Below are 13920 nucleotides of genomic sequence, written 5' to 3'. Positions count from 1 at the left end.
TATATTTTAAAAAGCGATTATACTGATCAATGTAATGATTACACACAGAGAAAAAAGATTTATATCTGTTCTGATAATGTATGCATAATATAAAAAACACCTGATAATTGATTCAATCATGGATAAATCATTCTAAAACTGTATATCTATATTCTATGTAACACTAGTGTCTTATTGGAATATTAAGCTAATATTTTGACAGCAATACATACATACATACATACATACATACATACATACATACATACATATCAACATCATGTACACTTCATTGCTTGAACATATACTTGAATTCTCTTGTTTTAATTACCTGCAGTAATGTTAACATTTACATGCCAAGCGCAATACCTACTTGCCCATTTTCATTTTGATTTACAAATATATTAGTAAACCAACAATATAGCATTATATAATACAGTCTGCATTAATATAGGAAGATTGCCTTTATAAATTAGTATGATCATTCATAGGTACTAACTACCGAATCTGTCATAAAGTGGTGGGACTTTTTAATTTTATAATTGAGTTAAACAACATTGACAAAGTCTGTGTTTGTAACTTAATACATTGCAAAAGCTAAGCAAGTAATGTGTAAAATCTTAACGTATTAATTAATCTTCTGCTATTTATTGAGTTACGTACAAACAAGGGATTGGCATAGATTGTTCAAATTGATATTTCAAGTAGGAAGCATGAGAAAATTGTTTTATAAAATAAAAATCCAAAATAAATACCCAATCTTCATCAATGTTTAAGGTACAATTATATAGGATTCCTAAAGGCCAAATTATGTCAATGGGTTATTGTCCCAACTTGTTTTCTATTTAGATAAATCTCAGTATCGAGGCTTACAGCTAAATAATCTGAAAAGATATCACATGTATATTAACGTTTATGCATATCTTAATTGATCCTTCTAGAAACACTTCAGTCACATCAAAATGAATTGACCGGTTTAATGTTATCCCTCGTAGTACTATCGACTTGAATAGCTGTACAGCAAAGAACAAAAATACAGCCATTCTCCAAAATTAAATCATATTGTCGTCATTTTAATGCTGGTCATTGGTACTTTGAATGCTAACGTCGTAGATGACTTCTCCCTCGGAATACGTCTCCTGGTACCACGTAGAATAGATGATTTGAGGTCTTTCTACAGACGAAAGAGATGATGGGAGGGGGGGGGGTTAGTTGATTTGTGACATCGAAAACACACCATACAGAAAGCTGTAGATTATTTTCTAGGAATAAAAGAGACGGTGATATATTGTTTTATGTACAAACATATTATTACAGTGGTTTTTGTTAGCAACACGGAAGTCATGGTGATTGGCGGGTAGGAGGCTATACTGAAAGTCAGCAAATAAACAAAATTACACATTAAGAAACAAAACACAGAAGAAATAACGTGCCATTCATCCAGGTGTATGGACATCAAAATATTAACAAACCAGATTTAAACTGAATGCCTCCCGTAAGGGCAAAATCGTAGATTTGTGGGCGTACACACATTGTTGGAATGCAAACCTGTGAACTATGAATACATGATGTACGTACCACCTGGAAAATTAATGATAGGAAACTGTATGAAGTTTGAAGTTTACGTACTTAACATATTGTCTAATTACAAAAAAAATAGTATGCAAATTAACCATTTCGCTTATATAAGTTACATCATCAAGCTTTAAATGACGCATGCACATCTTTAGCATAAATGCATGTACTAATCGAAATGATTACTTATGGAAATTACACATCGCAATTACACAAGCAACTACATCAAAACATGATTTTTTATGGTTGATGAATTCAAGTTAAATGAAATTTGAAGTTTACATTCTTAGGTTATAGCCTAATTACCAAAAATCACTAATTATGCAAATTACTCATTAACACTAAACAACTATGCTAACAGCATATGGACATATGCACTTCGTTATGTGCAACGTATGTACTAAATTATATTAAAATTGAAGTATGCAGTCTTAAGATATAGTTTTACCAAATAAAATGAACAGATCTCGCTCAAAAACTAATCAGTTCTAGCCATTACCCCTAAAATTATATGAACCAAATTTCATTATAATTGAGCCAGCGGTTTTTAAGTGATGACAGAGACAGGCACACGCACACACACACTCACTCACATAGATCGACGGATGGACAGACAGACAGGCAGACAGACAGACAGACAGACCACGCCATGTTAATACCTCCCCTTACGGGCGAGAAAAACAAATGAAAACAGAAGATTTTATAAATACAATTGTCACCAATACATACCTTTGGCGAGACATGGAGAAATAAACAAGAACAGATAACAATTGTCAAAACAACAACAACAACAACAACAACAACAACAACAACAACAACAACTATCTGGTCACCTGCTGGTACCAGACAGTAACATTTTGTCTCGAGATTGTTACTGTTAGGAATCTATTACTTATAACCAGAGAATCATTTCTCGACAGGATTGGAAATGTATAATGAAGAAGACGATATACACAATTTGTCATAAAAGCTTAGCTTTGATTTAAAATGTGCCATTTTGTTTAAATTACTACCCAATACCATTGCCGAGTCTGTCTTACGGCACCCCTGTACATTAATGGTATATACCAGCATCTCACTACGCATGCTCGGTCATTTACTTTGCACTGTTCCACTAAAGTTTACTCGTCGATGTAGTTGGCAATAGTTTGAGCCAACTTTCTGAATGTAGTGTTCAGTTGGGACAGGTTTGCCTTTTAAAGATCTTTCACGATATATCCAGACCTCACAGTCGGTTTCAGCCAGTTTATTTGCATCAGTATGTCGTGCAAGGACAGGGGTGAGCAACAGTCAGATGTTCAGGATTCGGAAGCAGCCAAGGTTGACGATCTTGGTCAAAGACTTTCGCTGAATTAGGCGCGAAGCCAGAGTTAACGCGACCTAAGAAGACAACCCAGGTTAGAAGACAAGGGACCAAAGTTCATGGACAGCTCGACGAATTATTGGGTCAAGTGCAAGTGTTAACCAGTCAGTTATACGTCTCCATGAACATTTCCCGCCAGAAGAGTAATGTCACTATGGAGCCAGTCGCATGACGCAACAACAGCTGATCAGGAATGGAGTGACACAGTGTCCTTAAGCTTTTGAGGACAAAGTACCCAGAGACCAAATGAAAGAGTGACATTTTGAGGTTGTCTGTACCAGTGTTGTGTTGTGTGTATTTTGTGTGTGAGATAGAGGGAGTAATTGATTAAAAATGTGCCATTTTGTTGAATTACTGCCAATACCATTGCCGAGTGTGTTTTACGGCACCCCTGTACATTAATAGTATATCCCAGTATCTCGCTACTCATGCTCGGTCATTTACTTACTGTCCCACTGAAGTTTACACGTCGCAGTAGTTGGCAATAGTTTGAGCCAAATTTCTGAATGTAGTGTTCAGTTGGGACAGGTTTGCCTTTTTTTCCAACCCACCTCTCCCTAGTTTCTTTTGTAACTTTTGTATTATTTTTCCCCCTTTATTAATATATTTTGATGCGTCAATCACTAGCAGTTTTTGTTTATTTCCTGTATTTTCACTTGTTTAGCATAATTTTTATTTCACGATTTCTTCGATAGCTCTCGACTGATTTGTTGTAAAGTTTTGAGCTGTTTACACCCAGTTATGTAATTTTTCAGACCTCTTTTCAGGTCCTTTCTCCAACCTTTTAGCACGTGTGAGGTTCCTTTCACAGTAGCTTCGAGCTCTAGTAGTGTCATCAGTACTTTGTAACTGTATGGTGGAGTACAGTAAAGTACTTCCGATATTTTGCCGCCAGAGTTGTGCTGTGTGTATTTTGTGTGTGAGAGGGAGTAATTGTGTGTGTGTCTCAAACAAGGATTGTGTGTGTCTCACACACCCAAATGCTGGAGAAAATTAACACCACAACAATGTCACTCAAAAATGGAGGCAAATGCTGAAAACTTGCGTTGCTAGAGGGCGCCCTAGCAAGAGTAACTTGAACTGTAATTAACAATTTTTACCAAAGTCAAAAATAGTAAAATTACACAATAACACAGCCAACATTGGGTGAAAAAGGGGAGTGGTTTATTACATTAATGTCAACGGACACCAACACTCCCCGAACAACCTGCCAAACACCCAAATTGGACTGTGTGGGAAGTGAGCAATGCAGGATTAAAAGTCACTTTGACGAATAGCCTGGCCCATAAGGGCGGTTACTAACAACTTGTCAGATAATGGAACTCTAAGGTACCTGCGAAAGGCATCGCTAGCCCAGTCTCCATGCAAGCGCAGCATCTCTGGTGGTACACTACAATGGAAGGCAAAGGAGCAACCACCCCTACGAAAACTATGCCCCGAGTATGAACGAGGGGGAAGACCCACCAGCCGGATAAGTTTGGAAAGAGCACCGGTAAACACATGGGCATCAAGTGGGACAAGCTGACCACCAGAGGGAACTGCAAATGCATGTGCTGTGGCTGGAGCAGGAATAAGATCACACATGTTATGGAAGGCCTGTACTGGGCATAAAATAGACCCTGGGATGTGATGGAGCGGAATAGCTAGCTTACGTTCTCCAAATTGGATAGTTTTGCTCCAAGACACCAAAAGGATGATGCAATTGCTACGAATCAGTACATTATTTCTAGTTAAGTGCTTGCTAGGGTCAAATTTGGTCCTGCTCGCTGGAACTAAGTTGCTTTTGCGGAAAAAGCCAAAAAAGGCAATCAAAAAACAACTCCATAGAGCCGCATGAACTGGATTTGACAAATTTAAGTGATTCGCGAACTTCAAAAGTATGTTGGGAGTGATAGGACACTTTTGTATGGGGATACAAGACAACTCCCGTTTCAATGCGCGCAACGATAAAGATACAACAAAATCTAATAAAGGCTCTACGGAAGCACCATTATATAGTGCAAAACGTTTCAAACTACACTTTAGACTTAGTAACGTTCCAAAAGCAGTAACTGTTCTAGCTAAAAACTCAAAAAAGGCACACAATGTGATTGCTTCTAATGGCAGTGGACTAACATGAAAATACGTACAAAATAAAAAATAGGTTTTGATATGGCTATGAAAGTTTTTGTCTGTCCCTGGAGCATAAGCTGACTTTCGTCGTAAGTTTGCTTGGTGGCACAAGTTTCTCCATTGGTAACTCCTGGTAGTACCAAGATCTGTAATGCAATTACCAATTGTGAGTAAATTCAAAAATAGAAAGTGGCATTACACATTCCTTCAAAACACCTGAATTGGGCAACTCATGGAAAAGTTTACCATTTTTGTGGTTCAGATGCCACCTACTTAAATAATCTGCTGCCGTATTGTCTCGTCCTGGAGTGTGCTTTGCTCTAACTTCCACTTGGAAAGAAGCACACCAGAACAACAGTTCCCTATTACATGCTATCATGAAATTGTCTTTGCTACGACCAGTGTTGATGACTGATACTGTGGCCTCATTGTCACACATAACCGTTACGCGCTGACCTTTCCATTCAATGCCCCACAATTTAAATGCAACTACCACAGTTAACATTTCCAAAGCGGAAATATGAAGTCTCTGATCGATAATGTGTTCAGGGAAAGATGAGTGGAAATATTGTCTATTTGTTATTCCCCCACACCCACTAAGGCATGCATCGGAGTGAAAAATTGAACCTGGTGCTGACCAGTCTACAGCTGGTATCATGGAAATACCATTATACAAAGGTAGATACTCTAACCACCACATAATGTCTTTTTTAAAGCCACCTGTAAGGCGAGTTTTGTGGTGATTTCGTTTAAGTTTCTTTAAGAGTTTTAACATCCTTGAAACAAACAGACGACCTGGGCGAACACATGCTGCAATAAACATAAGTTTACCAATAATTGATTGTAGTTGTCTTTTTGAGGCTGTCCGTTTGCCTTGCCAAGTATGCAATTCAGTTAAAGTGTTCTCAAGTCTCTCTTTTGTCACATACATGGTCATTGTTAATGAATCGAAACCAACGCCTAGGAAGGTCAACTCAGAGGTAGGAGGTATAGCTTTATTCTTGTTTTCCTGTAGTCCTAGTTCTTTCAAGAGACATTGAAGGTGGTTAAATGATTTCCATGCATGTTCCTGAGTATCTGCCCCACCAAAGTCATCTAGGTAGTTCACACATGAGTATCCATAGTTATTGTGTAGATAAGTAACTGCACTTGTAACTCGTTGGCATGCCATTGCAGCACTACGAATTCCAAAAGGAAACACAATGTCAAAATAGAAGTCTGATCGCCACTTGTAGCCAAGGAGATGGTAATCGTGAGGATCGACATATAGCTGTCTGTACGCACGGCTAAGATCACACTTGTATAGAAGGCAACCTTGCCCATGTTTCCGTATTAATGAAGCAAATGAATCGACGGTAGGATACCTCAGGGTAAAGTCTTCCCCTAAGTAGGTGCCTGCAGGGATACCATCATTCACAGAAGTGTTTGCTGGGAAGCTCAAGTCTAATATAGTGCGTCGCTCGGTACTCTCTTTTTTATCCACTGATGACAATGGTGACACTGCCACAGAAGTACACAGTGGGTTCTTACTAAATGGTCCTATTGCTGCGCCCAAAGTAACTTCCTTATGTATAAATTTATCAATGTGCTGCCAGTTAAGAAATGCTGACTTGTGATTACGGTCACAGGTTTCTGGTAACTGTGCTTTGCTATAGCCAACTGGCCATCCATATTCAAGGAAGTCACATAGTTTATTGTCTTTGTAGTCATGTAGTTTCTCTCTCCATACGGAGATGTTGAGTTTTGTAGGCACGGGAACACGAAGTCCTTCAAAGTTGTATTTTCTTGATGTATAAATCTGGTCATGTAGTCGCACAAAATCTTGTAGTATATAAGGAGAAAAGGAGGCCAGTTGTCACAGGCAGTGTGTATTGTCTTACCTGTGTCAAGCAAAGCTGATATGTCTGTAAGGTTCTCATTGCTATTACTATTTAAATGCTCAAATTGTTTAATGTTACGAAATGCGATATCATTACTACTACTCTGCAAACCGCAAGCTTCAACACGCTGGTCGCAAGTTGTAGTAAGTTGCCCCTGAGAAGCAATACTGTGGCTAGGTCCTGTTGCATTGGCAAAAGGTAAGTTGGTCTCAGGGGTAGCTAGGTTGCAAGCAATGTTTGTTTTCAATGCAGGTATCAATACTGGTAGCTGTTCACAGTTCTCCCGGTGAATTACTAAGCCTGAGTGAGAGTCATGATCAGAAATAGTTAGATTGTTTTTCAGTAACCTAGTCTTTATATGGGATCGGTGCACTCTGCGTAATTGCTTGTGCAGTTGTCGTTTTTGTTGACTGTTCGCGAAATGGACATTTCATGATGGGATGACATTCATAAGTTCCCTTATTCATGCAGTGTAGACATGCGTGCAGCTTTCGACATTTCTTGCCGCTTTTTATGTCCTCAAAGGGGCACTCGTTCTTCCAGTTCCAACTAAAGCACAGAAAATTCAGCTGACCACTTGCCTTACCCTTGTCTCTTTGTGATACCTTGACTGTAGAGGCATTATTCGCCTTGGTGTCATCTGGACTGGCCGCCTTGAATGCCCAGTATGCTAGGCTCCCACAGTCGTCGTCCCAATCAGCATGGCCCATTTCGATTCTATGTAGCACTTTCGCGTGGAACTCCCGCGTTAACTCCCACCCGTACAATATCTTGTAATTAATAAGATCTTTTAGATGGCGTATTCTTAGGTCTTTCTCACTGTCTGAAATTAGGGGTGGGCTGTGTGTAATGATGGCCATGTAGCCCGCAAGGAAATGTTCGAATGACATTTGGTAGTAATCGATCGACTGTTGCGATGGTAAAACCTCTATCATGACACATTGTGGCCACAGTGTTGGTCTCACCACGTGATCGTGCGGTTTGCTGAAAATGCCAGATTTTCTCTTACCCGTGGGCATCTGAGAAGTAGCCTCGGTGTCTGTAAATGGTAGCCAATTTCGCATACGGTCTTCCGCCTGCCAAACCAATTCATCCTCATTACGCAGGGTTCCGATGTCGACGTCATATCGTTGTTGCGGAGGATGGGGTTGGCGTTGTTGTGTAGAATGATCTTGCGGTATGGGGTAACTGCTTGCTTGTAGCATGTCGCTTCGGGTGGAAGGTTGTCGAGACCTTTTCAGTCGCCGCAATTCCATATCAGCTTCCCGAATGCTGCTCTCAAGCTGACTCATCATGTCCTCTACTGGTTTCTTTGCTGTCTTCCTGCCTCGCGGCATTGTTAGAGGAAATCAGCAAAATACTCGGAGGAGAAAATTAACACCACAACAATGTCACTCAAAAATGGAGGCAAATGCTGAAAACTTGCGTTGCTAGAGGGCGCCCTAGCAAGAGTAACTTGAACTGTAATTAACAATTTTTACCAAAGTCAAAAATAGTAATTTATGACACATAGTGTATATGATATTATAGGGTATGTGTTCTGCTGTCTGTGTGTGTACAAAGTGTCTGTGTTCCAATCTATAAGTTAAGAGGATTGGCTTGCCCACAGGGTTCAGAAATGACAATATTTTATCGCCCTGATTTTCACATCGTGATTTCAATATTACCACAAAGTATTGTCTTCGCTGTCTACCTCTTTTTTGCGTCTACATCGTTTTATCAGCATTTATGGACAATTAATTAGTGCACGACTTCTCCAAGAAAGCCGCACACCTTAGGATGAGCTCCAGGATGTATGAAAAACATACTACATGTACAGGTATGTGATTAGTGTTAACATAGATCAAACAACTGATAACGATGTGAAAATAAAGTTCGGATAGACTATGTAAATAAAATACCTGTAGTAATGAGATTGGAGGGAACATTCTTCACACTTCATATAATAAACGCCACAAGGCAGTACTGGCAGTGGTAGAAACGTAAACAGAGTAAATAACTCTTCGTGGTACTATTTGGAGAGAAACAACATTTGAAAGAGTTCAGGAAAATGACACAGCCAGTCCCCCGTGACCCTGTGGTGATCTATGATGTAAGCAGCGTTATAGTAATGCATCGTTATAAGTAGAAATACCTACCCTGAATGTACCACTCATAAAGGTGTAGATAATTGGGTTGAGAAAACTATGTGCCATTGCAAACCATAGAGTGAAGAAGTAAAGGCCTATCATCATCTGTTTATTTTGGGTGTTAGCTAGTAAGGATGGGTGCAACGTCAACGTGATGAAAAAGATTTCCTTGGGCAACCAACATAGGAAGAAAGCTAACACTGCAACCAGTAACATCCAAATAACCTACAAATAAATAATAACAATAATAATAATAATAATAATAATAATAATAATAATAATAATAAATAATAACAATAATATATATGTATATAATAGTGTTCATTTATGTTATAATTACACGTATTATATAGTTACCACTTTGTTTGAAATAACTTTTTTACATTTATAACTTAATTTCAAACAATTAAGGTTATGCTGAAATATATATGTACCTGCTGGGTAAGTAATCCTTTTGATGCCCCATTGAGTTATGTAATGACACCACGTTGCCCCCGACAACCGATCATTGCGACTTGGTTTAAGAGTGAATGTGGGTGTATATGTCAAATATAAGATATGGGGAATGTAGTTGTATATTGAATGAATGTGATTAACTGATCAACACAAAAGGAGCCGTGGTACACATCACCGTGTTGTTAAACTGGCCATATCGATGGCACGTGGCTATTTACTTTAAATTGGATATATTTAATTGATAAAAAGAACTTTACTATGTGTGTCTACTTGAAGAATCAATGAGAAGTAACATATACCAAGCTCTTGTCCGTAACTCAATACATTGCAAAACATTAAAAAGACGTATAAAATTACACTTCTGCATCTTTTTTTTTTTTTGTAATTTATTGAGTTGCAAACAAGGACATGGTGCATGTTATTTAGTAAAAGTTGTTTTATAAATTACAATTCCAAAATAAATACCCCATATGGCCACTTTATATTCTTCTAACTTGAAGCGTTTACAGTTTCAATTTTGAAACGATCGTTACCACATATATAGCTTTGCACTTTTTGGTAGAGTTAAACAACGAATCTTCTAAGTTACAGCATGCCAAATTTACTCAAAACGATCACCAGAACTGAGAACACCTCGACAAAAGTCTTCATATAATCTCATTAGAGTAACATCAGGTGAAACGTCTACGATTCCAAATGACCGGAGGATTTTTGCTCCAAACGTCAGCTGAATTGATATCAACATTTCGATTGCTTGTGCTCACGACGTACTCAAACTTCATACATTTTCGAAACATGTGAGCGGTTTACCTCCTAGCACAGTGAACACACTATTTCCCGTGATTCCCATCAACCACGCTCATCGTACAGATTACGTACACACATCGTACGGGGGGGGGGGGGGTTATGGGTATGCAACAGTACTAGAAGAAAAGGGTACCCGTTACCAAAATAGAAGTACGCCATCACACGAGTTCCATTTTTCCGCTCGCCTTGCATACAGTGTTGATCGACGGGGACGGGAAAGCAAAAATTATCAGAAAAAAGGATCGACGCGAGAGTAATCAGGGCACGCGCGCACTGACCAGAACCAGATATATATTTTTTTTGGCCTAACCGCTAAATAACCTACAACGCGTACATGTTAAAACAATCATTGTCATGGAATAGAGCTACGACGCGGCACTCACCTTCTTCTTCTGCAGGTTGCCACCATCCCTGGTATCATCATTATTCCCCGGCACTCTATGCCTCCATAGTATACGAATGATGCTGACATAGGTCGATACCAGAAGGAATAAAGGAATGACGAACATGACAAAAAAAACGCAAATCTTGTATATCAACAGGTCACTGTCGGGCAATGTATTAATGCAAAGGATCGTATTTCTTTGGCGATGATGATCAGAGAAACCACTCTTGGTTTCATGAAGGAAGAATTGGCATAAGCTGACAACAAGTGCAGTCACCCACTGAGATAGTGACAACTACCCGGCTTTTACGATGAGTTGATGTACTGTTGTAGATATTCAGTGGGTTCTTCACAGCTCGGAGACGGTCGATGCTAACAACAACCAACGTGTATATACTGACGATCACGGACACCTGTAAAAAGAAGGACTACATTTGTCACTTTTCAAGTTGGACCACAATGTGTTGTTATCACGATTTTTAAGGAAAACGTGATGAATAAGATTTTAGTCTGATTTTTTTCCATACATTGCGAACTGCAGTTCCCCATTTCCCCTTACAACTAGCGAATATAGATATACACTTAAGTTGTAGGGTACATCTAGTAAAGACTCGTTTCTCCGTGTCAGACAATTATCCTTCTGTATGACATTACTTAGTTACAGTTAAATGAGCATATTGATATTATCCATGGATGAACACATTTAACTAACACTAAAGATAATATGACCGTTCATTGAAAAAGAAATTAGTTGTGGATACATTTTGATGAAAAGAGATGGCGTACGAAAATTGTACAATTCTTAGAGATTTTTTCCTATTTGCAGAAGCTTCCAATAGCATATGACATTGTGTTTCCCCTATTGATAAAAAATTACGAGGTTATTTTGCCTATTCCCTTTGGATGGAATCAATGAAATTGTCATTTTTTGTGTGGAATCTCCCCATTGTACACCAATCAAGGTGTACTTTCCTGCCTAATCTCTTCAGAGCCATAGAGTATCAACTTTAATTTTCGTCTTCACTTTTTCCGAAAGAAATTATCTCGGTAATGATGATTTGCTTACTTTTCCTCACCAGAAAGACGTGCCTTTTTGCCAATTCTCCTCGTAATCATTTGTGATTTTAATAGGATTAGGGCGATAAATGAACAAGTTGTCTATTTTGAGCCAACACATTGTATGAATAACTATCAACATCATGTTTTGGCCTTTTCTTGATTCTCCTTGTACGCATTTGTGATTTTTATAGGGTTAGGTAGATGAATGTGTACTGTATGTATTGCAACGAATTGAACAAATACATTTATAGACAGATATTTTGTTACCTTTTGTGCATATTTCACGAGTGGACACATAACATCTCCAAACACCCACTCTTGTAGAATCGTTTCTGATACTAGGAACGGTAAACAGAATACTCCCATGCCGATATCTGCAATGGCTAGACTAATCAGGTATACTTTGAGATCAGCAGATATTTTGTTAGCTCTTGTTGACACCAAGATGACGGCTCCGTTTCGAAGAATGATCAACATAAACGTGATTGAGAAAACAGCGACAACTGCATAAACACCGTATGAAGGTAAAAGTTCTTTACCGGGCTGGACTACGTAGCTCCCATTCTCATCAACTATAAAGTCAAAGTGTTTCATAAGCCACGCTAGAGTTATGTTTACCGGCATGTTTCCAATGGATGACACGAGTAGAGACAGTGTACACGGTTTGAGTCGCCACGTTATATGAAGAAGAACAATTGTAATGAACTCACCAATATATTGCTGAATAAATTATTATAAATCTATACACAATATAACGCCCTCTAGTGATTTTGACCATTTCTATGACGTGAACTCCCATACATTATGGCATGGCCGTCATATATCACGTATGGGAGTGTACATCACTAATTAATGTTATGTTGATTTGCTAACAATTAAATCACTTGAACAATCCATGGAGGTAGGAAAGATCTTGCTACCTCCATGTTCAATCAATAGGGCGCTCTCTGATGAAACTGGTCATGTTTGTAGCTACATCTTTCGAACGTAACTATTTCCGTTGATTTTAAGCCAGGGAGTACGACAATCTAGGAATACAGTCACTCTCAGTACCGTAACAGAAAATAATATCAGATGACCAAGCCAACGTGGACACAATAGATAGCAGACCAGTTTCCAAGTATATTCACATCTGGAGACCCAAAACTACCAAGTTCAAAACAAGTCTGTTCCTTAATATGCCCAACATCATGTGTATAATTACTCGGCTTAGTCTAGTAGTTACATCGCTGGGTTACTAGTGTGTGACATGACCTACTTCATACAATTCAACACGTGGTCACATGTTTGATACAGTTTAGTGAAAGATTAATAAACTTGGTGTCTTGTTTCCTGTCTATTCCCTCCCATATATACCGGTTTTCGAGGCATTTTCTGTTTTTTCTTACCGCTGACTGGTATAGCTTATATTTTGGTGTATGAGATTTACTTACTGACTCCTGATTGGCTGATGCCCACATTTGCACGTCAGTCACACTTTTTGCGCCTCCCTTGGGTACATACATACATACATACATACATACATACATACATACATACATATTGTATTTATATTTATATTTATCTAGTATTAGTATTTCCGCGCGCGCGCGCACACACACACACACACACACACACTACTTTCTACCTGTATGTAGGGTTGACCACTGGACCTTTTTAATTAGTTAATAAATTAGTGGCCATACTGGTACTGATATAATGTGTATTCACGTACCATTGTGAGGACGACGTACGTGTGCTCTCTCGACCAAACTGATCAGTGTCAACAAACTTACAGTGTCCTGTGAACTTTGACCCCGGTCAGAGGAAATGATATTTTGTACAGGCACACATAACCATACGTATTAAATCGGACGTTTAGTACAGGGTGTTCATTCACACACTTTGTTTTCCACGATGGATCCTAAAAGCTCTGCTCATAAGGAAAACGCGGCAAAACATATTGAACTGCAGAATTTACGTCGTCTTCAGATTGAAGAAAGATTTCTCACTTCGGTGTCAGTGTATCTTTTAATCCTTGGTCTTGCAATCGTTCTACCTGCAGTGTTTGCTACGTCGGTGCTAGGTCTGTCATTGTTTCATGGCTATTTGTGGGGAGGGGTTGGATGGCTCTGTACATATCTATCACTCCACTACTGCTTTCCAAGGTGGACTTGGAATGGCTATGGACCTGTT

At 38.8% G+C, this 13920-nt stretch overlaps 1 protein-coding gene across 1 annotated transcript; it reads right to left on the bottom strand.

Annotated features, from left to right (window-relative positions):
- Positions 1-10919: 10919 nt before the first annotated feature.
- LOC144433063 (RYamide receptor-like) lies at positions 10920-12369 on the bottom strand. Its single transcript, XM_078121374.1, has 2 exons — positions 12013-12369; positions 10920-11099 (listed from the first exon to the last, which is right to left on the bottom strand). The coding sequence occupies exons 1-2, from the start codon at positions 12367-12369 to the stop codon at positions 10920-10922; spliced, it is 537 nt and encodes a 178-aa protein (XP_077977500.1).
- Positions 12370-13920: the final 1551 nt, after the last annotated feature.

Source organism: Glandiceps talaboti, chromosome 3 (genome assembly GCF_964340395.1).
Source record: "Glandiceps talaboti chromosome 3, keGlaTala1.1, whole genome shotgun sequence".
Classification (NCBI taxonomy): domain Eukaryota; kingdom Metazoa; phylum Hemichordata; class Enteropneusta; family Spengelidae; genus Glandiceps; species Glandiceps talaboti.
This window is presented reverse-complemented; position numbering and strand designations above follow the sequence as displayed.